Source organism: Monodelphis domestica, chromosome 2, assembly GCF_027887165.1.
Source record: "Monodelphis domestica isolate mMonDom1 chromosome 2, mMonDom1.pri, whole genome shotgun sequence".
Lineage (NCBI taxonomy): Eukaryota > Metazoa > Chordata > Mammalia > Didelphimorphia > Didelphidae > Monodelphis > Monodelphis domestica.
The window spans coordinates 306,833,555-306,859,458 of NC_077228.1; the positions used below are offsets into that span (position 1 = coordinate 306,833,555).

General features: G+C 38.7%; 1 protein-coding gene and 1 non-coding gene across 4 annotated transcripts in view; both read left to right on the forward strand.

The window, feature by feature from the left end:
* The first annotated feature begins 3,248 nt into the window (after positions 1-3,248).
* Positions 3,249-25,904, forward strand: part of BAG2 (BAG cochaperone 2) — a 55,359-nt gene continuing 32,703 nt past the window's right edge. The window contains exons 1-2 of one of the 3 annotated variants that reach the window (XM_001371853.4): positions 3,249-3,398; positions 3,728-3,861. In XM_001371853.4, coding sequence (XP_001371890.2) covers positions 3,393-3,398; positions 3,728-3,861 — 140 coding nt within the window. In that variant the 5' untranslated portion in view covers positions 3,249-3,392. Of the gene's footprint in view, positions 3,399-3,580; positions 3,862-13,266; positions 13,983-25,904 lie in introns of those variants that run through there. The other 2 variants (XM_056814346.1, XM_056814345.1) reach the window with 2 other exon arrangements.
* Positions 5,095-5,158, forward strand: MIR7262C (microRNA mir-7262c). The gene has a single exon (NR_162866.1). It is a non-coding gene; the product is annotated as a microRNA mir-7262c (primary transcript).

Sequence of the window (25,904 nt, forward strand, 5' to 3'; positions counted from 1 at the left end):
CTCTGATCTCCAGTCCCAACACCCTTCTCTGAGCCATCTAGCTGCCCCATCAGTTGTTTTCTTAATGAGACTTTTTGCATTTTGTCCTATTTTTTTCATTCCTTTGACTTCATTTTGTTGTTTCTTGATGTCATTAGCTTCCACCTGCCCAATTCTTATTTTTAAAGCATTATTTTCTTCAGTGAGCTTTTGAACTTCTTTCCCCATTTGTCCAGGTCTACTTCTTAAGATATTCTCTTCAGTGGATTTTTGTACTTTTCCTATTTGGCTTATTCTATTTTTTAGGTGTTATTTTCTATAGTATTTTTTTGAGCCTCTTTTTACAAAACTGTTGACTCTCCACACTTTTTTAAATCACTCATTTTTTTCCAATTTTTTCTCTCTTATTTTTTAAATCCTTTAAACGTTCTTTCAGAAATCATTGTTGAACTTGTATCAAATTTAATTTTTCTTTGAGTTTTTTTTTGCTTCTAGCTACTTTGACTTATATTTTTCTTCTGAATTTGTTTCTTGACTTTATCACCACATAACTTTTCATGATCTTATTTCTTGTGTTGTTTGTTCATTTTCCCCAATATATCTCTTGACTTTTAACTTTATTTTAAAGTTGGGCTCTGCTCCCAAGGTGGAGAGTATGCTCTCCCAAACGTCAGGCCTTTCCTGCTGCTATTTTCAGAGTTAGCTCTAGGGTTCTGTAACTTACAGTCCTAGGGTGGAATGATTTAAGGACAGTGGTGGTCAGTGCTCTCCTGGTCTGTGCTCTGGTTTTTGCACAGAAAAGCATCTTGTTCCCTTGTAGCTACCAGTGCTAGTACTCCCTCTGTCCAAAGGGTATGACCAGGTGTTCCTCTTCTGCATCTACAATTGCCAGCTCTCTCTCATTGCCTTGGATTGAGACCAGAATCCCAGTGCCACATTAGTGACCACAAGCACTCTTCTTTGCCTAGACTAGGATTGGCAAAACTTTTAGATCTCGCATGCTCAAACTACACCTTCAAGCTGCCTGTGAGCCCCCTGCATTATCCCAGAGAGGAAGTACTCACATTGGTCAGCTGGATGGAGGGGCAGGGCATGCAAAAAATGTCTCTGGGAGCTGTGCAGAGGGAGAATGAAGCAGCTCCCACTGGCATGCTGGGGCACATGTGCCTTGCCTTCACCAACATGGCCCTAGACTGTGACCAGGGTCGCTGCTTCCCTGCAGCCATAAGTGCTATCCTTTTGGACCTGGGGGAAGTATAACAGAGTCTTGAACCCAGCCACAAGCAGAGGGTCCCTTGCAATCTCTTTCAGACTGATTGTCCAAACCCTCCATCTCCCAGTCTGGCCAATTCTGCCTACTGTCCAAGGCCCTTTGCTGGTGCCACAGTGTATCCTGTGCTACTTCAATAAAAATCTAGTATCTTTCCTTAATAAAATATTTAAAAGAATCAAGCTAGAGGTTTTCAACTTAAAATTACATTCTTGAAATCAACATTGTATCAACAGCATTCCAAGTAAAAACAAGTATGAAGACTTGCCATTTCTGTTTGGCAAATTACTAGAAATCCTAATAATTTATAGGTTGTATTAAGTGTTTTTACAAATATTTGATCTTCACAATTCTATAGGGCAGATACTATTATTATCCATATTTTAAAGCTGAGAAAATTGAGGCAAATTGAGTAAGTGATTTGCCCAGGGTCACAGCTAGTATTTGAAGCTGGATTTCAAACTAGGGTCTATTCTCATTCCTGGACAATCTATGCACCAGTTGCCTCCAAAAGGCAATCCAAAAGGATTAGCAAAAATAGGGACATATAGCAATAAACTGGCAAGAACATTTTGTTTCTTAAAAGGCATATTTTTTTAGCAATAATAAAACCTAATTGATTCCTTGCTATTTAAGGTTGTTTATTTCATTTATTTAATAGATTAATTATATTTAATTTTAATAGATTAATGACAAAAGTGAAGGGATATGCTAAGCTTTTGTTCAGCAGAGAAATTTCTCTGGCTAGTATATAGGCTTTCTAAGTCGACATGACAAGACATATTGTTGGGCATTTAAGGCAAGTTGCAAGGCATCTAGCTATTGCACTCAACCATATTTATTAGAAGAAATGAAAAGTGAGAATGAAACAAGCAGATTCTTGACTTTCAGGTTTACAAAACCAGTGAATATGATCCCCTTAAGGGATTTTTCCTATTTTCTTCCATTTTCTCACCCACACTCCTCTGTGCCCCAGTTATTCCTGATATTTTTGCACTATAACTTCACTCTGGGAATACTTTCCAGTGACGGTAAATTGCAAGCAAGTATATAATCTATCAAAAAACACAAGGGTTTACTATATTCTAGTCCGGGCCGCTAGATGGCGCAGTAAATAGGGCACTGGGTTGGAATAGGGAAAAGTCACCTTCCAGAGTTCAAATTTGGTCTCATACTAGCTATCAGTATAGGCGCTTAAACCCTGTTAGCCTCAGCAAAATGAACTGGAGAAGGAAAAGGTAAACCACTCCAGTATCTGCCAAGAAAACCCCAAATGGGGTCCGGAATAGTCAAACAGATAGTAATAACATGTTCTATTCTCTGCTAAAAACACGGGATAAGGAAGAAAGGCAAAATCGTAACTCCTGGTCCAAGGAACCCACCTTCCAACGGGGTTGACAGCATGCAAACAATTTCTTCATTCCAGACCGAGAAAGGCCTCTTGTAGGCAGGATTTGAGTTGTTTTAAAGGAAACCGGAAAGCCCAGATTCCAAGCATATGGTGGCAGTTAATGAAAATATACGTTTCTTTTGGAAATATTCTTTGGTCTCTCCGTTGCCTCCCACTCCTCCTCCCCCCCACCCCCCCCCCCCTTCTAAGATGAAACTATTTTTTCTTACTGATTTGGGATCTTTTGAGAGTGCCAAACGTTTAACTATTTTAAGTGTGAAAACTTCCGATTGGGTTTAAATGGCTCCCATTTGGGGAGTTTCATGAATACTCATGAAGGGTAGAAAATTATGAGATGCTTATATTCATACATTGCATTGATGGTGTGTTTAAATTTTTCATCTTGGAAACAACTATTAATTTTCTACTTTAACCTCATGACAGCACTGAAGGTGTTTGCCATGGACTTTTCCTCACTTCTAAGGATGACTCCAAGGAGAACAAGGCTTCCCCCCCAACCCCAAACCCCCCTCCCCCGCCCCTGGAATGAGACAATCCCAGTTGGGCAGCTGTCACATCCTCCCACTTCTTTGGCTAGAGAGGGCTGGTTGGCCCCTGGGCCTCCCACCCGTGCCCTTCCTAGGGACGAGGCACACAGGCACACACTCTCAGACCGCGGTTCAGAACACCGGCAGGACGCTAGGAAGGAAGCCCAGCAGTCAGTCAGTCACCTCTGCTGCTCGGGCTGGGGGCATGGAGGTGAATGCGGGGGAGGGGGCTGCCCTCTCTGGGAGGAGGGAAAAGGGTTCGGGGGCAGCGGGGCAGGCAGGCGGGCGCTCGTGTCCTTCTTTGGCCATGTAGCCAGCTAGTCCAGTCGGCCCGCCCGCGGCCTCTCCAGGCAGGCGTCAGAGGGAGGAGGTGTCCGGAGCTGTCACTAGCGTTCTGCTGCCCGAGGGGGTGGGGAGGTGGGAGGGAGGCAGGGAGGAAAGGAGGAAAGGAGAGAGGGTAGAGTATAGGAGGGAGGTGACACCGCCGCAACCAGCCGCGTAATCGCTTCCTCCTACTTCCTCCCACCACTGTCCCTGCAGCCACCGCAGCCGAACTGCCCTATGGCCCAGGCGAAGATTAACGCGAAAGCCAACGAGGGGCGCTTCTGCCGTTCTTCCTCCATGGCCGACCGCTCCAGCCGCCTGCTCGAGAGCCTGGACCAGCTGGAGCTCCGGTGAGCTTGACAGGGAAGGAGGAAGCAAAGCCCAGCGCTTGGGTCGGTCCTGTCCCATGCACGCGGTCCCCATCGGCCGTCCTGGACCCGGGAGCCCTCCCCCAGCCGGAGCTGGAGGCCGGTCGCTTTTGTGGCCCCGGGAGGCCGCCGGTTGTGGGGACAGCGCGCTAGGGCAGGAGGCGTGGGGGGGAGGGGGCAGTAGTGGAGTTGGGGGGGGGGGGGCGGGGAGAGCAGGGAGGGGTAGGCGGAGTGCCGAGGTACAAAATAGGCTCTCCTAAGACACCTGCACACTTAGAGGAAGGGGTGCCGACTTTTGGGAAAAGAGAAAGAAGCGGTAGAGGGAGGGGGAGGAGACCATCTCTGGCACTTTTCCCCCTTTGGTTAGTTAGTGCCTTCCTTTGAGAGTCTATATCTGTAATGAGGCGATGTGGCATAGTGAACAGAGCCAACTTTCTGGGCCGGAAGCCCTGGGTTCAATTCCTGTCTGATACATATTCGACTAGAGGCATATTTTTTAATGTACCATCTTTTTGCTTGTTTTCTCCATTAGGAGGTGAATTTCTTAAGGGCAAGAGCAGGTTTTGTTTTTGTTTTGCCATTTGGTATATCCTCAGTGCTTAGCACAGTGCCTGGTACATAGTAAGTGCTTACCAACCGACTAACAAATCTCAACCTCTCAGTGCCTTAGGCAACTCACTAAGACTGCAAGGAAATTTTGCCACATTCATGAAATCAGACATTGGTCAGGAACAGAAACCTATGTTTTCATTAGTGTAAGGATCTCTTGGTTTCCAAGTACCTTCCCCATGCAGATATAGAACTCATTCATAACAAAAGTATCCGAGAGTTAAGGAGGGGTGCTGAGAAGTTAAATGACTTTTGCCTATGGATTTAAACCCAAATTTTCTGGACTCTATCCTATATTCCATTGTTTCCTTTCTCAGGGACTGCTTATGCCAGATAAAATCTGTGTAACTTCTTTGTCTGAACATTCTTTGGGGGTGGTTTGACCACTTTTACAGCCTCATTCCCATGATCCTTTTGGACGTCTGAATGTGGTGTTTAGAAAGAAAGAAAGAAAAAAAAACCTGATGGCAAAATCTACTGTGACATCATCTGGCTGATTATAGACTTCCAGCATCTGATTCTGAAGTGCTCTTTTAATGTCATATTAACTTGGCTGCTGCTGTTTTTCCTTTGGTGAAGTTTGCATAGTCACTATAATGTAGGGTGTACCAAAAATCTTAGTGCAGTTTTTAATTTTAAAAACTGGGGACTGCACTAAAATTTTTGGAGCACTATATATTGGCTATCTTCTTAACTGCAAAAGGTTTTATTCACTTAAAATAAAAAATTTATCCAAAAGAAACCAAACATGTGGAATAGCTTCAACAAGGACAAATAACAGTAGGGTGAAGAGAAGAATGACAGATGGAAGACTTTGAGGAATAAACAGATTAATGCTTTCTCAAGTTAACTAGCACCACATTATACTGGCTGGGCCTTTTACTCATAACCTGCCATTCAAACTTTATATTTATTGTTGAAAGTTTATTCACAGGGATTTGGTTATTTGTATGTGTGTACATTTCTTTTTTTTTTTTAATTTGGGAAATTTTATTTAATTAATTAATTTAGAATGTTTTTCCATGGTGACAAGATTCACATTGTTTCCCTCCTCCATTCCCCTCCCATAGTCCATGAGCAGTTCCACTGGGTTTTACATGTGTCATTGATCAAGACCTATTTCCATATTATTAATATTTGCACTAGGGTGATCACTTAGAGTCTACATCCCCAATCATATCCCTACCGACCCATGTGGTCAAGCAGTTGTTTTTCTTCTGTGTTTCTACTTCCACAGTTCTTTCTCTGGATGTGGATTGCATTCTTTCTCACAAGTCCTTCAGAATTGTCCTGGATCATTGCATTGCTGCTAGTAGAGGAGTCCATTACCATTTATTTTCTGTCAACCACTTAGGAATAGATTTGTATAAAAATTCTAAATTTAAAAAGTCAACAACAAAAAATGTTTTTTATAAGAGGAGTTATACATATTGATCATAATGTCCTTGGTGATTTTGAAAGCTTTTGTGGCATAAACTTTAATCATGTGCAGTTATAGTTAAATTAAAATACCTTGGGGGCAGCTGGGTAGCTCAGTGGATTGAGAGCCAGGCCTAGAGATACTAGGTACTAGGCTCAAATATGGCTTCAGACACTTCCTAGCTGTATGACCCTGAGCAAGTCACTTAACCCCCGTTACCTAGCCCTTACCACTCTTCTGCTTTGGAGCCAATACATAGTACTGACTCCAAGATGGAAGGTGAGGGTTTTAATAATTTAAAAAAATTAAAATACCTTTCATATATGTTTGTTTCATTATTGATTGAACAAGATAACATGTATAAAATGCTGAGTGGATTTTAAAGTACTAAAAATGTAAACTGCTTTCCAAGTAATAATAACTAACATTTGTATAGCACTTCAAATTTTGCAAAGCACTTTGCATACATTATTTCTTCTCACAATATTCTTGTAAAGTAAGTACTATTATCTGATTTACAGATGAGGAAACTGAGGCAGAGAGAGGCTGACTTGTCTCGAAGTCACATACTAGTAGGTCTTTGTTCTTGTAACTAGATGGTACAGTGGATAGAATTGGGTTTGCTATATAAATGCTTGTTATTTTCCTGACTCTAAAGTCTAACAGTATTCATTGTGCTATCTAGCTAACTATAGTGTGGCAAGGGATAAATATTTCATGTATAAAAAAATGTATCAGAATAATGAATGTATTCTCCTACTAAATGAGACTTGTGGCATTATTAACCTAAGTAGCAGTGAACCAGAAAGGAGAGGAACCAAATCTCTATTCATGATTTTAATGGCAATGGGGAAAAAAATGAGAAAAGTAGAAACAGCTCTTTCTGGAAAGGTCTTTATTTTTCTTCTAACTTTGCTCAGGATGAAAATAAATGAGGAAATGAAAATTAAAAGATTGGAGAATTAGCAAAATAAATATAGAATTAGTTAACTTCTTTCTACTGGGGGTTCTATAAAAACAGTAAACCTGATTCTGATAACTGCCTAAAGTAGTAGACAAAAACCCAAAGTTCCTCAAAACTGGTCTCCTTGTTTTCTGCCAATAGAATAAATATACAGAGCTGTAAATAGATTGAGATCACCATTTAGATAGTGCTTCCAATGTTGATCCAGACATAGACCGGGGCACCTAGTTAAGAAGAATAATTAATTCAAAGATGACTGTGCTTCCCACTGGGCATCCAGGTATGTTGCTTCCAGGCCTGACCTCACCATGCTCCCATGTTCTCGTCAGGCAGCCTTCCTAGCACGGCGTCCTGGGCTCTTTATACACCCCATCCCCTGCCCTTATACAATACACAACCAAGTGCAGCTTGCCCTGGCACCAAAATTGATACTTATTTCTCCAGTTACATGTGACTTTATACAATGTATGAAATAACCCTGACATTCCACACACCCCCACCCTCCCTGATAAAAAGTTGGGTATTAAGAGCCCTTGATTATAGATTGAGAAATAAAGTTCCTAAAACACGGTGAGTGTATTTTTAATAGCACTACTGAAAGCCCGTCCTTTCTGTATCCCTGTTTTTACGTGCTGAGTCATTCATTCCAAACTTAGCCCTTTAAAAATAAATAGTATTGTTTTAATTAACTCTTAAAAGTGTAGTGGGTGCTCCCTGTATAATGAAAACCTAGTTATAAGATCTACTCATGAGGACTTCTCCTCTCCTGTCTTAACCTGTATACTGTTTGGAAGTTTCACAGACTAGACCAAAGGGTTTGCTCCTTGTTACCAGGTGCAAGCTCTCATTAAATATTCACAGCCTCCTATTTGCACTGTTTTTGTAAGAAGTATATATTAATAAGCAATTGATTTTGCTGTGAGCAAGTAATTGCTCATCCAGCTACTCAAAATACTAATATCTAAGATGGTGGGATTGAAATTGAGATGAATGTTCCCGTAGATACTTACATGGATTGGATCATTTCAAAAGTATCTTACAACTTGCCATGTACTGTGGATCTAAATCTAATCATGGTTAAGGAACTTTTAGGAGACACATTTAGTGACTAATCATAACGTAATGGGTGTAAACCTTAAAATTTCTTAGACTTATGAATGTTGGAAATTTCCCCATTGGGAAATTTCATACTTGGAAAAAATTTCCTACTGATAGTAAGAACTCTATTGGAATGTGAAACCCCTTGGCATGGGAGGATCCTTCTCCTCCCTACTTAAGACTACTTTAGGACAGAAACCTTTTGCTAAACAATGGAAAGGGCTTTGACCTATGCTTAAGCATAGAACAGGAAGTTCTTTGAGTCATGAATTGATTTTAGAATTGATACAATAGAGATACTTGGAATGACAGAACCAGGTCTTGGAAAATACAATCTCCACCCTACTTAGAGTAACAGGATTTAGGAAGGGCTGCAGCAAGATCAAGATTTAATTATTTGAGAATATGACCTTCAACAGACATGTGCAAACCACAGACCTCTGGGTGGTCCTGGGTTAAACTAGAGCCACCATTGGCACAGGGGAGACATCGACAGTGATTGGTAGATGTGAGAACTGAGAGGAGGGAACTTAGATGGTTTCCTTAAAGATAGCGGGGTCTGAGGACAGAGAGAGGAGAGTTTTTTGCTCTGAGAGGTTTTGCTCTGAGGAGGTTTTGCTCTAAGGAGGTTTTGCTCTGAGTGAGGTGGCTCTGAAGGAGGACTGAGGAAGTTGCTCCGTGGGAGGACCAGGAGAGAAGGCTGGCTCTGAAGGAGGAGAATTCTCTGGAAACATTTCTTGAAAGGAGGCTCTCTTGAAGGTGGAGCCTGAGGTTGGCATGAGAAGCCTTACCTAGAGAGATCTTGGGTGAGTGATAAAACCAACTGACTGATTTATTCATTCTTATTCCTTTCTTACTTTCTCTCTTTTTCTATTGATTAATCAGTGTATTATAAATTAAATTTCTCTATAAAACCCAGTTGGCTTGGGCATATTCATAAATTGGGAATATATTCCCTGGGGACCATCTTATATTTATATAAAACCAAGACACAGTAGAAAACATATTTCAGCAGTCATAATTGATATATATATATATATATATGTATATATATATATATATATTTCTCTTGCTCCCAAACATTTTAATTATCACATGGGTGTATTCAGAACACCTCCCCCCATTAGTTTGTGCATTATAATAATAACTCATATTTCCATTGTGTTTTCAAGTTTAAAGACCTTCCCTCCCAACAACTCTGTGATCTGGGTAGTACAAGTGTTATTCCCATTTCACAAAACAGGAAACTAAGGTCCAAAGTAATTAAGTGACCTGCTCATGGTTATATTGGTAAGAGAGGCAGAACGGCTCAAGCAAGTTGACTTGGGTTCAAATCCTGTGTCTAAACCACATTTTCCTCCTCTCTCTACTCTGATAAGTAACCATCCTACTTCAGAGACCCTCATCATTTCTCTCCCAGACTATTGCAATAGCCTCCTCATCAGTCTCCTTGCCTCAAGTCTCTATTGACTCTCACCATCTTCCACACTGGCAGTAAAGTGATTTTCCTAAATTGTATATCACTCCCCTAATTGATAAACTCCAGTGGCTTCCTCTAGGAACTGGTATCAAATTAATGCAGCTTTAAGGCTGAATAGTTTTAAATTATACTAAGATTTGGGGGCACCCCCTATAGATTCCTATTTGGCACTTGTAGCTCTTCACAGTCGGTCCGACAGCCGCTGCAGCCATCTGTGTGGCTAAACTGCCTTTCTATGTGGCACTTTATTTCACATCACCGTATCTTTGTTTTTAAACCTTTATCTTCTGTCTTAGAATCAACAAGTATCAGATCTCAGACAGAAGAGCGATCAGGGTTTGTAACCTCAAAAATATGGTTTGGACGAGCACCATTTTTTATATGTTGTTGTTGGGCATTGTATTGGGTATTATCATTTTCTTCATTTGGAGCACTGTCATTATTTTCCCAATTCCTATTTCTATAATTTTGGTTTCTAAAGTTCTTATTTTTATAGTCATTATAGTTATTTCCATAATTTCTAAAATTCTGGTTTCTATGATTATTATCATCATTTCTATAGTTATTATTTCTAAAGTTGTTATTAAACGGCGTATTCCTTCCAATAATCTTGAAAAAAGTTCTACATTCTATCATTCTGTGGCCCTTCTTCTCACAGAAGTGGCAGGTTACTGATTTATTTGTGAATTCCTGCAAAGGGGCTATAGTCTCTCCCTTATTTTTCAATTGTCTTTTTAACATTTCAATTTCTTTCTTTAAGTCTTCCACTAACGTATTGTGTTTCTCAGGTCTTTTTACACGACCCTTATAAACATAAGTTGCTACTCTCCTTAATTCTTCGAGGTCCATAGAGTCCCAATTAGGACAGCTAGTTTTAAAGTAGTCTTTTACCACTGAACAACAATTCTCAACGATTGCCTATGTATTAGCCTACTGTCCCTTTCTCTGGATAAATCAAGGTCCATACATGTAATGCCTATGTCAATAAGTCTGTCCATAAACTGGGAGGGGGTTTCATCAATTTCTTGTCGGGTTCTTTCAAATTTTGAACATTTTTCAGGTCTATCAGAGCAAGCTCTCATGGCTGTCAATAATGCTTCTCTGGCCTGGTTTAGTTTTGTGTGATCTAATTCATCATTTGGGTTCCAATGTGGATCTTCAGTTGGCCAGTAATGTCCTCTTCTACCTCATTTCTGATTAGCCAGAGAGAAGATATTGTTTTTTTCTCGTTTTGTTAAAAATATCTCTAAAATTTTTTCAACATCCATCCAAGTGGGGTCAAAAGTTCTGAATATGTTCTCTAATTTTTTTATAATTAATATTGGTTCTTCCTCAAATGATGGAAGATCTTCCTTAAATTTATTTAAATCCTCAGGGTTAAAAGGTGTGTGGTGTCTTACAGATACCAAGTTCCCATCTTTATTAAAAGTGGGTACTTCCCTTAAAGGAAATAACCTATCTGAATTACTTGGTACTCCTGTTTCTGTTTCTAGGTTTCTTAATCCATTCTCAATGGGGTAGGTATGAGAAAGAGAAGGGTTGGGCACATTGAGGGAGAGGGTTTGTTGTTGTCCCATAGTGCCAGAAGGATCAGAGGGAGGAAGGGTATGAGAATTGAATTGGGCAGGGTGGGAAGGAGGGACAAAGGAAGAAGGGTTAGTAGCTGGGGGAAAAGATGCAGAGGTGTTAGGGTTGGAGGAATGAGTAGGGTGTGAACTTAGGGTGGAGGTGGTAGGGTGGTCAGCATAGGCAGTGGAAGTGGTAGGGTAGGAAGCATGAGTAGGGTTTTCTGAGGCAGAGGGGGAAGGGGGTAGGGGTGGGTTGGATAGGAGCAGGGGGTTCTGAGGCTGAGTTGGCAGGGGGGGCAATGGGTTGGCTAGGAGGGTTAATGTCCAGAGCAAGGTGGGACAGAGATTCTGATAATGTTCTTAACTCTTTTAATGTTTCTCATAAAAGCTACAATCTCCCCCTGACTTTCCTCTATAAGCTCAAGCCGAGAATTTATTTCTACATTTTGTTGAGTAGTAGAAGGAACAATCAGCTGGTTTGACTGAGAAGTGGGTTTTGTAAGGAAATACAATATTACAGCTATAACAATCAAAACCCCAAGGGGGAGTAGTGTGTCAATTATACTTTGCCATAAGCTCCATGGTATGAGCAATTTCAGAGAGGCAATGAATGCAAATTTTACAAGTTTGGTCATGGAGCTGATGAGCCAGTTGTTAAATACATTGTGAACTGGCTGTATCCACATATTTCTAAAGTAAACACATGGGGAGCAGGACAAGGCCAAAAGCTCTCTCCAGATTCCCCTTAATCCTAATCTAGGCAGTTGTTCCCTAAAGGAAAAGATATTTAGAAACAGCTCTCCTAGCCAGGACCTTAGGGCCCTGTTGCTAAGATTTAAAACAGCTGTTCTATTTAATTTAAGGAGAAATTGAAATGTTTTTACTCACCCGCTCTTGCAGCTGTGTTTTGAAGCCAAGTTAGCACATTTAAAAAGACTGACTGAGCATGTAATAAAGAAAGGAAAGAGATTTCACAGAAATTTTTGAGGGTTTTAGTCACAACCTTTGTGGTCAGCCATAAACTGTGACCGCGAAAATGTGAGTTTCAAGACTGTGAATTGCCAAAACTGTAAAGATAATTTTAGTGTCTTGATTTTTATAAAAAATAAGTGGTCACCATGGGAAAAATTCCAAAATATGAAATATCCAAGTCAGCTGTGTTTTATGGAGATTTTAATTAATACAAATGAAGGAATTAAGGGAAGGGAGAGAGACAGAGTAAGAGGAAATAGTAGGAAAAAGCCTTAAGAGAGACTAGTCAGTCTTTTATCCACTCACCACAAGATTTTGTCTGAAGCAAAACTCCAACTAAGTTCAGAGAGCCAGCTCCTCCACACTAACTCCAAAACTCGCAACTACCAAATTCCACCTCGAGCTCCTTCCTTTTAAAGAAAATTTTCTCTTATGTCACCTCCCCTAAATTTTTACTTCTAACAATCACAGTAGACATTTTTTCCCAGGACTGCCCATTCTTAGTTCTCACCACTCTTTAGTTCTCACCTTCTCTGGGTAGACTAAAACTTCACACCTCTTTTGTTAAGCTTGCCTTTTGTAAATAGCTTGACCTTTTAGTGATTAACTCAACCTTTATAGGTACTTAGCACCCTTTTGTACTAGATCTAAAAATAGACCCAGCTTAAGGTTCTAGCCTCACTATAAATATGAGTTAGGGACTTTTTCATTGTTCCATCAGGAGTTTACAACTTCATCTTCCCCCAAGGTATTGTCTGAGCAGGGTGGAGCAATTTTAAAGTTTACAATACATTCCTGATCAAGTACCTCCATTGTTTAAATGGGGAATAGCTTAACCAAATCTTCCAAGATACAGTCTGAGCAGTTTTAAGATTCACAGGTTAGACAAAGAGGCATAAGTGACTTACCTAGGGTCACACAGCTAGAAAATGTCTGAAGCCATATTTGAACCCAGGACCTTCCATCTCCAGGTCTCACTCTATCCACTGAACCACCATCACTGTTTATTTGTACAGGCTGTCTTCCATAGATGTATTTTTTTTTTTACCTTACCTTCTGTCTGAGAATCAATACTGTATGTGAGAGTGGTAAGGGCTAGGCAATGGGGGTGAAGCGACTCACTCAGGGTCACACAGCTAGGATGTATCTGAGGTCAGTTTTGAACCCACAATCTCCCATCTCTAGGCTTTGCTCTCAGTCTACTGAGCTACTTAGCTGCCCCCCCCCCGCCCATATATGTATTAACCAAAATAACACTATAATTACAAATTTACAGGGACCTGATCATTTTGGAAGCGATGGAGAGGGAGAAGGCAGTCCAGGAATGACTTCATGTGGAAGATGATGTTTGAACGGAGCCGTGAAGGAATGGGGAGTATGGGGGAGGGAAGGAGAACCAAGGTCGAGGCTCAGTGTTTCTGGGGACAGGAGGCAATGTGTCAGGATGGTGCCAAGGTACAGAGGTCAGACTGCAGCAGGCTTTATGCGCAAAACAGCGCTTTTGTAGGTGATCCTAGTGCTGATAGGAGCCGCAGGAGGCTACTGAGAAGGGGAAGCTTAGTCAGACCTGTAATTTAGTAAAATTGCTTTGCCCATATGTATACATGCACCCATTTTGTGTGCACTTCTGTATAGATACGTAGACACGTCCCTATATAAACATTTGTGAACTTTAGATTACTCTGTCCTACTTAGTCTAACAAAATCAGGAATGTCTACACCCATACTTAAGGATTAAGTATTTAGGAGGATGGCCTATGACAGACATGTGCTAGCAAATGACAAATCAGAAACAACTGACAGAGCCCTGGGCTGTCCTGTCAAGCTTAAGCTCCCATTGGTACATGTAAGACACAGGAAAGTGATATAAGAACCTTCTATATATTTCATGTCACTTCCTCTCTCTGGCCTCTTTCCGCAGAGAGGTGGCTGGTGGAGCATGCTGAGCATTTTGGCATCTTGGTGTGGTGACAGCTATTGTCTATTTGGGTGGTGAGTTTTCCTTGACACTATACTGGGAGAAGCTGAGTAGTCTAGTCCAGGTGAGGCATCTTAACTGGGCTCTCTCAGAGTTTAGGCTGATTCTTTTCTCCTTTACCTTCCAAACACTATCCTCTTAGAAAGCCTCTAATTTTCTTCAAAGACCTCGTGGCGGAGGTCTTTGAACTCCCTCTGGCACAGGCCAGGCGGGAAAAATCCTACACCCTCTTCTGTCACTTCCCCTTAATTCCTTCCCTCCATATTAATTAAAATCACCATAAATTTCCAAACTGACTTGGGTATTTTATTTGGGATTTTCTCTGGCTACCAAATTAATTTAGAATAGGTCACAACCCTAAAATTATCCTTAACATATTTATGGCCTGTGGAGATATTTGTCAATGTATGCACATGTCTGGGCATGGACTGTTTCACTTTTGTCTTTATATTTCCAGGATTTGTCCCCTGGTAGATGATTTAACAAATGCTTGTTAATTGACTAATACTGACTGTGATCCTGGGCAGGTCCCAGGCGTTAGTTGCAGAGCAGCTGGTCATCTGTGTGGATAAAGGGACTTCTCTCCCCAAAGAGTATCAGAGCCAAAGTTCTAACCGAAGTCTAGAATGATTTCCAGTATGCTTCCAGGACTTCCTTCTGAGCTTACCAGTAAAAGAAGAATTTACTTATCTTAAAATGTCTGTTAATTTTTCCAGAATATACCATGTTTAGCTATCTCTCTTTGTGACCTCTGGGTCTGGATCTAGATTTGTTCTGTCATTTCAATCATGTTCAACTCTTCATGATCCCGCTTGGGGTTTTCTTGGGAAAGACATTGGAGTGGTTTGACATTTACTTCTCTAGCGCATTTTACAAATGAGGAACTTGAGGAAGAGTGAAGTGACTTGCCCACAGTCACACAGTAAGTGTTGGAGGCCATATTTGAACCCAAGAAGATGAGTCTTCTTGACCCCAAGACGCCAGTCTATGTACTGTGGCATCTCACTGCCCCAATGTATACATAGACACCTATATAACATCCATTCTTATCTACAGACAGAAAGTTTATACATCTTCAAAAACTAACCTATTTTAATTCTTTTTAGAGGGACAGAACTTCTCAAAGTAAAGTTAATTGTGCGCTATGAAGATTGTTTTTTAAACTCTTACTTTATGTCTTAGCATCAGTATTAAATGTTGGCAGAAGAAAAACAACTGCTTAATCACATGGTTAGATGGGGATACAATCAGGGACGTAGACTCTAAACAATCACCCTAGTGCAAATATTAATAATATGGAAATAGGTCTTGATCAATGACACATGTTAAACCCAGTGGAATTGCACATTGGCTATGGGAGGCAGTGGGGGGAGGGGAGGGAAAGAACAAGAATCATGTAACCATGGAAAAATATCCTAAGTTAATTAATTAATTAAATAAGCTTGAAATAAAAAAAAATAAATGTTGGTTCTGAGGCAGAAGGTGAGATCAGGCAATTGAGATTAAGTGATTTGGCCAGGATTACACAGCTAGGAAGTACCTGAGGTCAGATTTGATTGGATTCAGGAAGTACCATCTCCAGGCCTGCCTATGCTACTATGATTACATTACTTTTTAATTAGGAAAATAGAAGTCAGAATGCAATTCTAAAAATCATGTTTTTTTTTAATAATACTAATCATTCATTGTATTCAAATGTTTGATGAATATAAAACATGTTATAATTATTGAAAAATAAAGGATTCCTTACAGATCATGCTTGATTTAATTCTTGAGTTGAGAAAGACTGCTGATTAGCAGCACTACACTGTGCCTAATCACTTGTTTTAAGGAATTTTCCATTAATTCAGGAATGTGGCACATTTCTGTTTTCTTTCTTAAAAATTACTGAAAAATAAAGTCAGAAGGGCTTCAGATCTATGGAATAAGTAAGATATTAAAGCATTCTGTTGTTTTGACCCTATACACACTAAAGTGACTTTGAGAAATAAATTTAACTCGGTTTTAAATAAATAACCAAGCTAGATTGAACTAGAAACAAAGTAGTATATGAAAGAGCACTTGCCTTGGTATCAGGAAATTGAAGCCCAATCTTAGCTCTGATAATGAACAATTCACTTCATATCTCTGAGCCTCTATATGCTTTTCTTTACAATGGGAATAATAATACTTGTGCTACTTACTTCATAGTTTCATTTGAGGAAAATGACTGATAAAACTTGAAACACAATAAAAATGTGAATGAGTGAATTTGAAAGCATATCAGTGATTCCCTAAAAAAAAAAAAAGAACTGTGAACAAGATTAGCTCTGGGCAAAGCTAAGGGGGTAATGTTTTACCACATCTGTCTGTCTGTCTGTCTGTCTGACTATATCTATCTATCTATCTATCTATCTATCTATCTATCTATCTATCTATCTATCAGTCAACCTTCTATCTATATTCTCCTATACCCACACCACTTCCTTAATAATGTTTTAATTTATACATATTATATATATATACATATACGATGTATACATTATGTTCCTCAATAAAATATAAGCTCCTTCACAGCATGAATTTTCTGCCTTTGTATCCCCATGTCTTGAGTAGTGCTTTGTGCTTCCTGTATTAGACAGTTAATTCATTTTCATTAATTGATTATGACATTGTTTTCCACCCAAAAGGGAAGCCTAGTGGTCTATGGATAGATTTGAAGGGATGTGTGAAGGGAAAAAAATGGGAAAAAATTACATCTTTATTTCACTATGATTGGCTTTCTCTGCAATATTCTGTATTTCATTTTATTCATTAAAAAAAAAACCCTATTCTGGGAATGGGACCATAGGTTTTATTAGACTTCCAAAGAGGTCTATGACACAGGAAAGGTTAAGAAGTCCTGATCTAGAGAACCATCTCCACTGTGTTGGGTGGGTTGATTCTACCTGGGCAAGAATCAGAGAGGATGAAATGGAATAGATGGATTGCCATCATTCCAATGGAGGGTATTCATACCCATAAAAGCAAGTTCACAAGTTGACATTAAGGGTCTTTTATGTGTCAGGCACTGTGTTAAATCCTGAGTATACATATAAAGACAAAATACAGTCCCTTTTTTCTTTAATAATGTTTTATTTTTTCCCAGATATGTGAAAAAACCATTTTGGGTATACATTAAAAAAAAAAAAAACCTTTTACCTTCTATCTTAAAATTGATACTAAGTATAGGTTCCAAGGCAGAAGAACAGTAACCATTGTGCAGTTGGAGTTGAGTGACTTGCTCAGGATCACACAGCTAGGAAGTCTGGGCATTCATTTTCTCATATTTTGAATTCCAAGTTCTCTCCCTCCCTCTTTCCTCTTCCCTGTTCCTTAGGCAGTAAGCAATTTAATGCTGTTCCTTTTTAAAATTATCTCATGGTATCCTGAGGGAAAACAGGATGAAAACAACTTTGTACAAATTAGATAAGTGCAGAACAAATTAAAGATAATTTCAGAGGGAAGGCACTAAGGTTAGGCAGACTTTTAAAAGGTGAGACTTTAGCCCAAACTTGAAGGAAGTCAGGGAAGCCAGGAAGAAGAAATAAGGAGACAAAGTATTCCAGGCATGTCAGGCCAGCAGTGAAAGTGCCCAGAGTTAGGAGCTAGAATGTGATGTGGGAGGAACAACATGGAGAACAGTGTCACTTGTACAATATGTGTAAGAGAGTAAGGTGTAAGAAGACTAGGAAGGGAAGAATCTTGGGTTTAGATTATGAAAGAGTTTAAAAGCCAAATAGTTGATATTTTATATGATCTTGGTGGTAATAAGGAGCCAGTGGAGTTGATTGAGGAAAGCAACATGATCAGGCATGTGCTTTAGAATGACCAGTTTGACAGCTGAGTGGAGGATGGACTAGAGTGGGGAAAACATTTGAGGCAGGGAGACCAACCATCAGATTACTGTAGTAGAATAGTCCAAGGTGATAAAGGCCAGCCTTGGGTTGGTGGCAGTCAAAGAAGAGTAGAGGGCATAAGTGAGAAATATTAAGAAGGCAGAAACCAGTCCTGTGTTAGAGCCAGCTTATGCTCCACAAGAGCCAATTGTTAAGTTTTGTTAAGTTTTCAGTCTGATCATTCTTCAGAAATCACAAAGCTACAAATCAGGGCTTGATTTATTGTTTTGCTGATTGTCTAAACTTAAGACAGTGTTGGAGAGGGACAGCTAGGTAGCACAATGGATAGAGCACTAGACCTGGAATCAGGAAGACCTGGGTTCAAATATGACCTCAGATACTTCCTAGCTATGTGTCCCTGGGCACATCACAACCCCAACTGTCTACCACTCTTCTGCCTTGGAACTCATACTTAGTAATGATTCTGAAATAGAAAGTAAGGGCTAGAAAGAAAGGAAGATAGGGAGGGAGGAAGGATGGAAGAAAGAAAAGAAGAGAAAAGAAAAGGAAAGGAAAGGAAAGAAAAGAAAGTGTTGGAGAAAATGTTAGTATTGCAGCTTAAACTTAGAAGCATGTCATGTATACTTTAGCTGTTAAACATTTATTAGTATTCTCCTGGTAGAAAACAGCAAGACTTAGCAAATATTTGATGTGGAAGATGTCAGTGAAACCACAGACCCACTGAATAAAGTTTTGAAGAGTGTGGTATAGTGGAAAGATTTTATGCCTTGGATTTGGAATCAGAATCTTAGTCAGAAATCTGAGTCAGTCACTTATTACCAGTGTAAGCCTCTAATTCCCTTTAAGATTCATCCATAAAATGAAAGGGCTGGACTCCATAGTCTCCAATGCCCTTTCTCATTCTTTGTCTGTGATATTATGTCTCACATAGACTTTAAAGTAAATTTAGAAATGCTACAGTATTGTAGTTTATACTCATAAGTGTGTAAAAAGTTCTCAAGTGTTCTACAATAAATCTGTCCTACCATCTGTTTTTATATTCTTTAATGTGAAAACCTTCTCCTTATGTAACATGAAAGCAATATTATGTCAAACATTTTATGAGCTGTAGCATATATTGTCATAAGCACTGCTTTGAAGTTCATAACGTTCAACATCATGATTGTGGCAGGCTGAAAAGTTACAAGAAATATTTTGGTTTGTTTTTATTAATAGGCTTTCATTGTTATGACATCCTTTCTCTTTAAATATTTTCTTCAGTAAAGTTTGTTCTTTTTCTATTTCAATTTTCAAGAATAGAATCTTCTAGCTGTGAATTTCTACTTTAATTCCGAGTCCTGTATGTGTATATTAGAGCAGAAAATTTTCTTAAAGTTCAATATGAGATTCATTATAATTTTATAACCCACAGTTAAGAATTTTGTAGAAATTTTGTTCTAATGGAACTCCAGAAATGGCTGTGGAGAATCTAAAAATGTGAGTAATGAGGATGGGAGAGGATTTAGGCCTGAGCATTCCCAAATAGGGGAGTGTACTCAAATGTCCCACTGCTGGTTTGGTCCAGTTCATAGTCCTCATTTGTCTTCAGTTTAACAAGCATTTATTTTATTTTAATTTAAAATTTTAAATTAATTAATTAATTTAGAATATTTTCCCATGGTTACATGATTCATGTTCTTTCCCTCCCCTCTTCCTTCCTCCCTACCGAAGCCAACAAGAAATTCCACTGGGTTTTACGTGTGTCATTGTTTAAAACCTATTTCTGTATTATTAATATTTGCAACAGAGTGATCAGTTAAAGCTGAAATCTCCAATCCTGGACCCACTGAACCATGTGATCAATCATATGTTTTTCTTCTGCATTTCTGGTCCCACAGTTCTTTCTCTGGATGTGGATAGCATTCTTTCTCATAAGTTCCTCTGCATTGTCCTGGGTCATTGCATTGCTGCTAGTAGAGAAGTCCATTACACTTGACTGTGCCAGAATCTAACAAGCATTTATTAACCTCTTGCTGTGTTCCAGACCCTGTGAAAAAAAAATACTTACCTTCTGCTTAGAATCATTATCAGCAGAAGAATGGTAGGGGCTAGACAATTATAGTTAAGTGACTTGCATGAGGTCACATAGCTTAGGAAGCATCTGAGGCCAGCTTTGAACCCAGATCCTCCTGACTCCAGACCTGGCACTCAATCTATCCATTAAACTGTCTCTAAATTAATTTTTGAATAATTATCCATTGCTGCTAAGTCGTTTCATTTAACATAATAACAACCACCATATATATGTGAATATTATAGCTAACATTTATATAAAAACTTCATTTTACAAATGACAAAACTGAGACCAAGAGGATTGTGACTTACTTAGAATAACAAAGCTAATAATATATTGTAATGTGCTTAATATGTTCGTATAGCTAGGAGCTAGTTACATGTAATAGCTGAGGTAATATTTAAACTCAGTTCTTCTTGCCTATAATGTAATTCATTTGTATTACTTAGTCATAATAGTTGTTCACTGTATTGAGATTTTTCTTAGCATAATATATTTGTTCTATCAGAATATCAGTTCCCTGCACTGTAGATTCTTGATTTGTTCATCAAGCTTGAGCTCCATAGAACACAGCAAGAAAGAGTGATGGGAAAGGCTTGAGCTGAAACCCTTTGGGCTACGTGGCTGTCCGGAGAGAGCAGTGTTTCTTACACACATTCCATACGCCCCTGGGAATTTGCCTTGAAGAGGAAACTTTTAAGTGGTAGGCAAACACATGCCATCCCCGTTTCTGTCTTCACCAGGCTCCACCTGCCAAGTTCCACTGTTTACAGCCTTTGGGGGGAGGGAGGGAGGAGGCATGTGTCATGGCAGGTGGTGCCTGGAACTGGTCATCCTCCTTCTGGCTTCCATTCCTATTTTAGTCAAAGCTGCTGTAAAGCACACAGTCTGGGTTGGAGGCAAGGAAGGGGATGAACAGAGTGGATCTGACCTGCCTGGGACTGCCTGGGAGTGCCCAGAACAGTGGTGGGAATCTTATCAACACCAGCATGGCTACTGCCAATATCCCTCACCCAGGATTGTGCTTCTGCAAGAAATTTTGGCTAGTGAACCATGGGGGCATTTAAAAAAAATCTTTTGATGCTTTTTGTTTTTGCAATAGTGATTTTTGGATGTGCCACCCACTGCTACCCTTGAACTCTCTTGTGTACCAAAAAACAAACTCTAAAACTGAGTTAAGTAAAATCAGCAGATAAAGTGACCTTGAATGATAAATCATGAAACATTTTATTCTCACAAAATGTCACCCATCTCATTGCTGAGAGGAGAGAAGCAAGTTTCTTTTTCTGTTCCTGAGATCATTTTTGGCAATTATGGATCATCAGGTAAAAACAGAAGCTTGAGAAGAAGTTACATTAGCTTCTTCCCTCTGCGGTTATATGTAGCAGTGCTGGCACTAAAATTGAAAGCAGGAACTGTTGGGGGTGATTCTTCTCTTGTTGCTTCAGATGGTTGCTTGCTACTATCTTGCCTCCCAAATTCCTCTGTCTTCTGAGGTACCTCTCCCACGTTTCTTTCACTTACTTCTACTTTCCTCGATCACTTTCTTTTCTGCACACCCTTTTGCCTATCCACTTTGCTGCTTTAGGTTAATAATAAATATTTGAAGAATGGGAGAAGAGTTGTCCATAAGACACTTTCATTGAGCCCACAGAAATTGTTTACATCTCAATACTCTTATTTAATTACCACAGTTGTTTTAGTCAGTTGTTCAGACGTTTGCAGAACATTAAATATAACAAAGGGAAGATATTAGTAGCAGGATTAATGTACATAGGGTCAAGAAAAAAGCATGAAGCTCAGGTTTGAGGTCTGGCCTCTTCCACTCAGCTATTTCTAAAACCCTTACCTTCTGTCTTAGCACTCATTTTAAGATATGAGTGGTAAGGGCTGGGCAACTGGGTTTGTGTCTGGCTCTGGGTCACACAGCTAGAAAGTGTCTGAGGAAAGATTTGAACCCAGGTCCTCCAGACTCCAGACCTGGTGCTTTATCCACTGGGCTACCTAGAGTCTTGATGCCTATCTACTAGTCCCTGCTCTGCGAAGGCCACCTTGGGCAATTCACTTGTCTTGGCTTAAATTTCTTCTCCCTGGGATTAACTTTCCTCATCTATAAATCAAAGGAGTTGAACTAGGAGATGCACAAGTGTCCTTCCATTTCTTCTCATCTGCATCCCTTCACCTTGGTTTAATCACCTTTTTTCATTAAGCTTTGGTTAAGCAAGATTCCATGAGAATAGGTTGTATTTTATAAGTATCAGGGGAAATCAGTGTAGTGGAAACATCATTAGATTTGGAATCAAAGAAAGGAGTTTCCAATTACCATCTGTATGAATTGGAGCAAATCAAATACCTTTCTAAGACTCTCCCTCTCCTTTTGCCCCCCCCACCCCAATATACATGCCTATATATAGATATACACACTCATATATATTGAACTTTGAGGAAAATACCCCCTTTTCCCCTTTTATTTTAACATGTTTTGTTTAGATGTGTATATACTATAATATTCATATATAATAATATAATATTCAATATGTGTACTTGGGCATGGACCACAAACCTATATAACTTTTTTGTTTTATTTTTTCAATATTAATATTTTAAGTTTAGATCACATTCATTTCCTAGTATATTCCCCTTCCTTCCCTTAACCATAGAGTCATCCCTTATAACAAATTAATTAGATTTTAAACAAAGTTAATTAGTTTTTCAAAAAGGAAGAAAAGGTTTAGAAAAACAAATGTCTACCAAATACATTGATATGTGCTGTTAGAACTTTTTGTTTTAAAAAGCATACATAGACATCTGAACATAGACAACTATTTGAATATTGTCACTTCAAAGTATTTCATTTAAACACATATACACATATTCCAGTAACGCTGCCATTACTACAAACAAGTTTGGAATTCCTCTTTTGGACTTGCCTTCAGACTCAGGGGCACTTTGTTTTGGACAGGTTTCATCTTTTGAGGTTCAATTTGAGTTTTGGAGAGAAACAAAAGTCATTCAGGCAAGTCTGTTGAATAAAGTAGATGATCCTGCCTGTCTAATGCCATTTTTGGTTTGGGGAAATTAGAATGGAAAATGATGTGTGACCCTGAAGCAGATTGTCGTCAGAGCCTCATAAACTGTTCTGTATAAAAAGAACATACCTGTGTATCTAAGTAATCTCACATTGTTTAGCTAACTGGAGGCACATTGTTGGCCCGAGTGACTTAACAAATCCTGTTTTCTTCTTTGGGGTTACTTACCTTTTTGGCATTAAGTGCTAATAATGCAAGATTGCTTGAGAGAATTAAAGGAATTTTTACATGTGCTTCAGAAACCTAGTCACTTAATTTCTGTTTGCTTTAATCTACTGGAGAAGAAAATGGCAAGCAGCTCCTGTATCCTTGCCAAGAAAACACCATGGATGTCCATCAGGTTACAAAGAATTGGAGATGACTGAACAACAGCAATGCTATAGATCACATCTGTTTTTCTCAACTTGTTTTTATTTCTACTTGAAGAACATGTTATTATGTACCTCATTAACTGCCTCCTATGTTGAAGACACTGGGCTAGGTGATGAGAATACATAGCTTAAATTGTTTAGTGGCCCATGACTCTCAGAGATATCTCCATTTCTCTTCCTCATTTTTTCACTATAGAAAAGTAGTAGCTTTTATTTAAAGGTGATCTTCTGAATCACAATGTATTTGGGATGATGAGTTTGAGGGTGAATGTATAAATCATACTTTGCATGAAAAAATAGAATTATAGGAAATTGGAACTAAGCAGAGTTCTAAATAAAAGGTAAACACTTAATTTTTTGATACATATGGATAAAAAGAAAAAAAGAAGGAAACGGTAGGTAAATAGACAAAGATATATATATGCAATATATATATATATTTATATATATATATATGTAGGTATGTAAGTAGATTCTGGAATTGATTTCATTAGTGCATTTAAGTAGAAAAGAGGTAAAGGAGCAAGTATTTATTATGTGCTTAATTATGTGCCAGGTGCAGCATTAAGCCCTTCTCAAAATTATTTGACTAGAGCAAGCACATATTGTTTAGTTAAGTATAGATTTCTTGGGAATTGCCAGGGTGGAAACTCCAGCCACTAATGGATATTGGCAATATATCTGCAATTTCTAGAATTTGTTGCATGGGCCACGAAGAAATTAAATGACTTGTCCAAGAACACATGAGTAGTATATGTCAGAAGCCAGGCTAGAACTTGTCTTCCTAACTTGAAGGACCAACCTTCAATCCATTGTACTATGCTTACTTTCATATATACTGTGTATGTATTAATTTGCATACACATAGTTGGATGTGTTTAGGATAAACTATTTCTAACTCACAAACAAACTCATAAAAATAATTACTCTTTTGTTATTGAGGAAATATAAGTTATTGCTCATTATTTACTACATTATTTACCTATCACATTACCAAATCGTCCCCTGTTCCCCACTGATAATATAGCTTTCCCCCTTGGTGTCACATAGCACTTCGACATCCTTACCATGATGCATCATTATCTATTATTGTTGTCTATATATGTATGTCTTATCCCTCTACTAGACTATATTCCACAAGGTCAGAAATAATATTGTTCCTAAAATTTATGTCTCTTCTAGTACCTTGAATACTGCTCTGTACAAAATAGGTATTGTCTTACATGAAAAGGCAACACTTCTTACCCAGGCAGACTTCTGCATTGCACAATGATCCCATTCCATCACATCTCTAGAAGATTGCCTCCACCATTCCCAGGCTCTTACTTTTTTTTCAATTGCTTTTGCCCCCTGGCTGCTTCTCTACTGTTCATATCACTTCCATCTATTAAAAAAACAAACAAACAAAAAAACAATCCTCACTTAATCTATCCATGACTATTATCATTTGATATTTCTTTTTTGAGACTAAATCCCTTAAAAAGCCATCTACTGTGAATGCCTTTACTTCCTTTTCTCTCATTCTCCTTTTAACTTGCTAATTTTGGCTTTTAACCTCATTATAAAGGGAAAGTATTCTTCAGAGTTGTAAAAATAATGAGATTTTTTTTCAGTTTTCATCATTCTTGACCTTTTTGCAGCCTTTGTCATCCTCTTGTCCTTGATACTTTTTTCTGTCTGTTTTCTTTTTTATTTTTCAATAATATTAATTATTTTAACAATTATATGTAAAAACATTTTTTAATATTTTTTAAACATTTGTTATCCAAATTACTCCCTTTCTCTCTTCCCTCTCCCCTCCCTGAGATAGCAAGCAATTTGATATAGGTTCTTCATATTCAATCATGTAAAACATTTCCATATTAATCATGTTGTGGACAGAGACATAAAAAATCACAAAGAAGATAAAGGGGAAAAAAGAAGAAAAAAGTAAAAAAATGAAGAAAATAAAGTAAAAGAAAAAACTGCATTCAGACTACTTTTTCTGGAGATAACATTTTTCATCATGAATCTTTTGTAATTGTCTTGAATCATTATATTGCCAAGAATAGCTGTCATTCACAGGAAAGTATTGCTGTTGTTGTGTACATTGCTCTCCTGGTTCTGCTCACTTCACTTGGCATCAGTTCATGTAAATCTTTTCAGGTTTTTCTGAAATCATCCTCATCACTTCTTATAGCACAATAGCATTCCATCACAAGCATATACCACAACTTACTCAGCCATTCCCTAACCAATAGATATCTCCTTGATTTCTAATTCTTTGCTGCCACAAAAAGAGTTCCCCCCACAAATGCATTCCTCTGTGTATGCATATATATGTTCTTTTCCTTTTTAAAAAATCTCTTTGGGATACAAACCTAGTTGTGATATTAATGTATCAAAGGGGATGAGTAGTTTTATAGCCCCTTGGACTAGTGTAGTAGTGCTCTCCAGAATGGCTGAATCAGTTTATAACACTAATGGTGCATTAGTGTATCATTTTTTTTCACATTTCTAACATTTATTATTTTCCTTTTCTGTCACATTAGCCAATATAATAGTT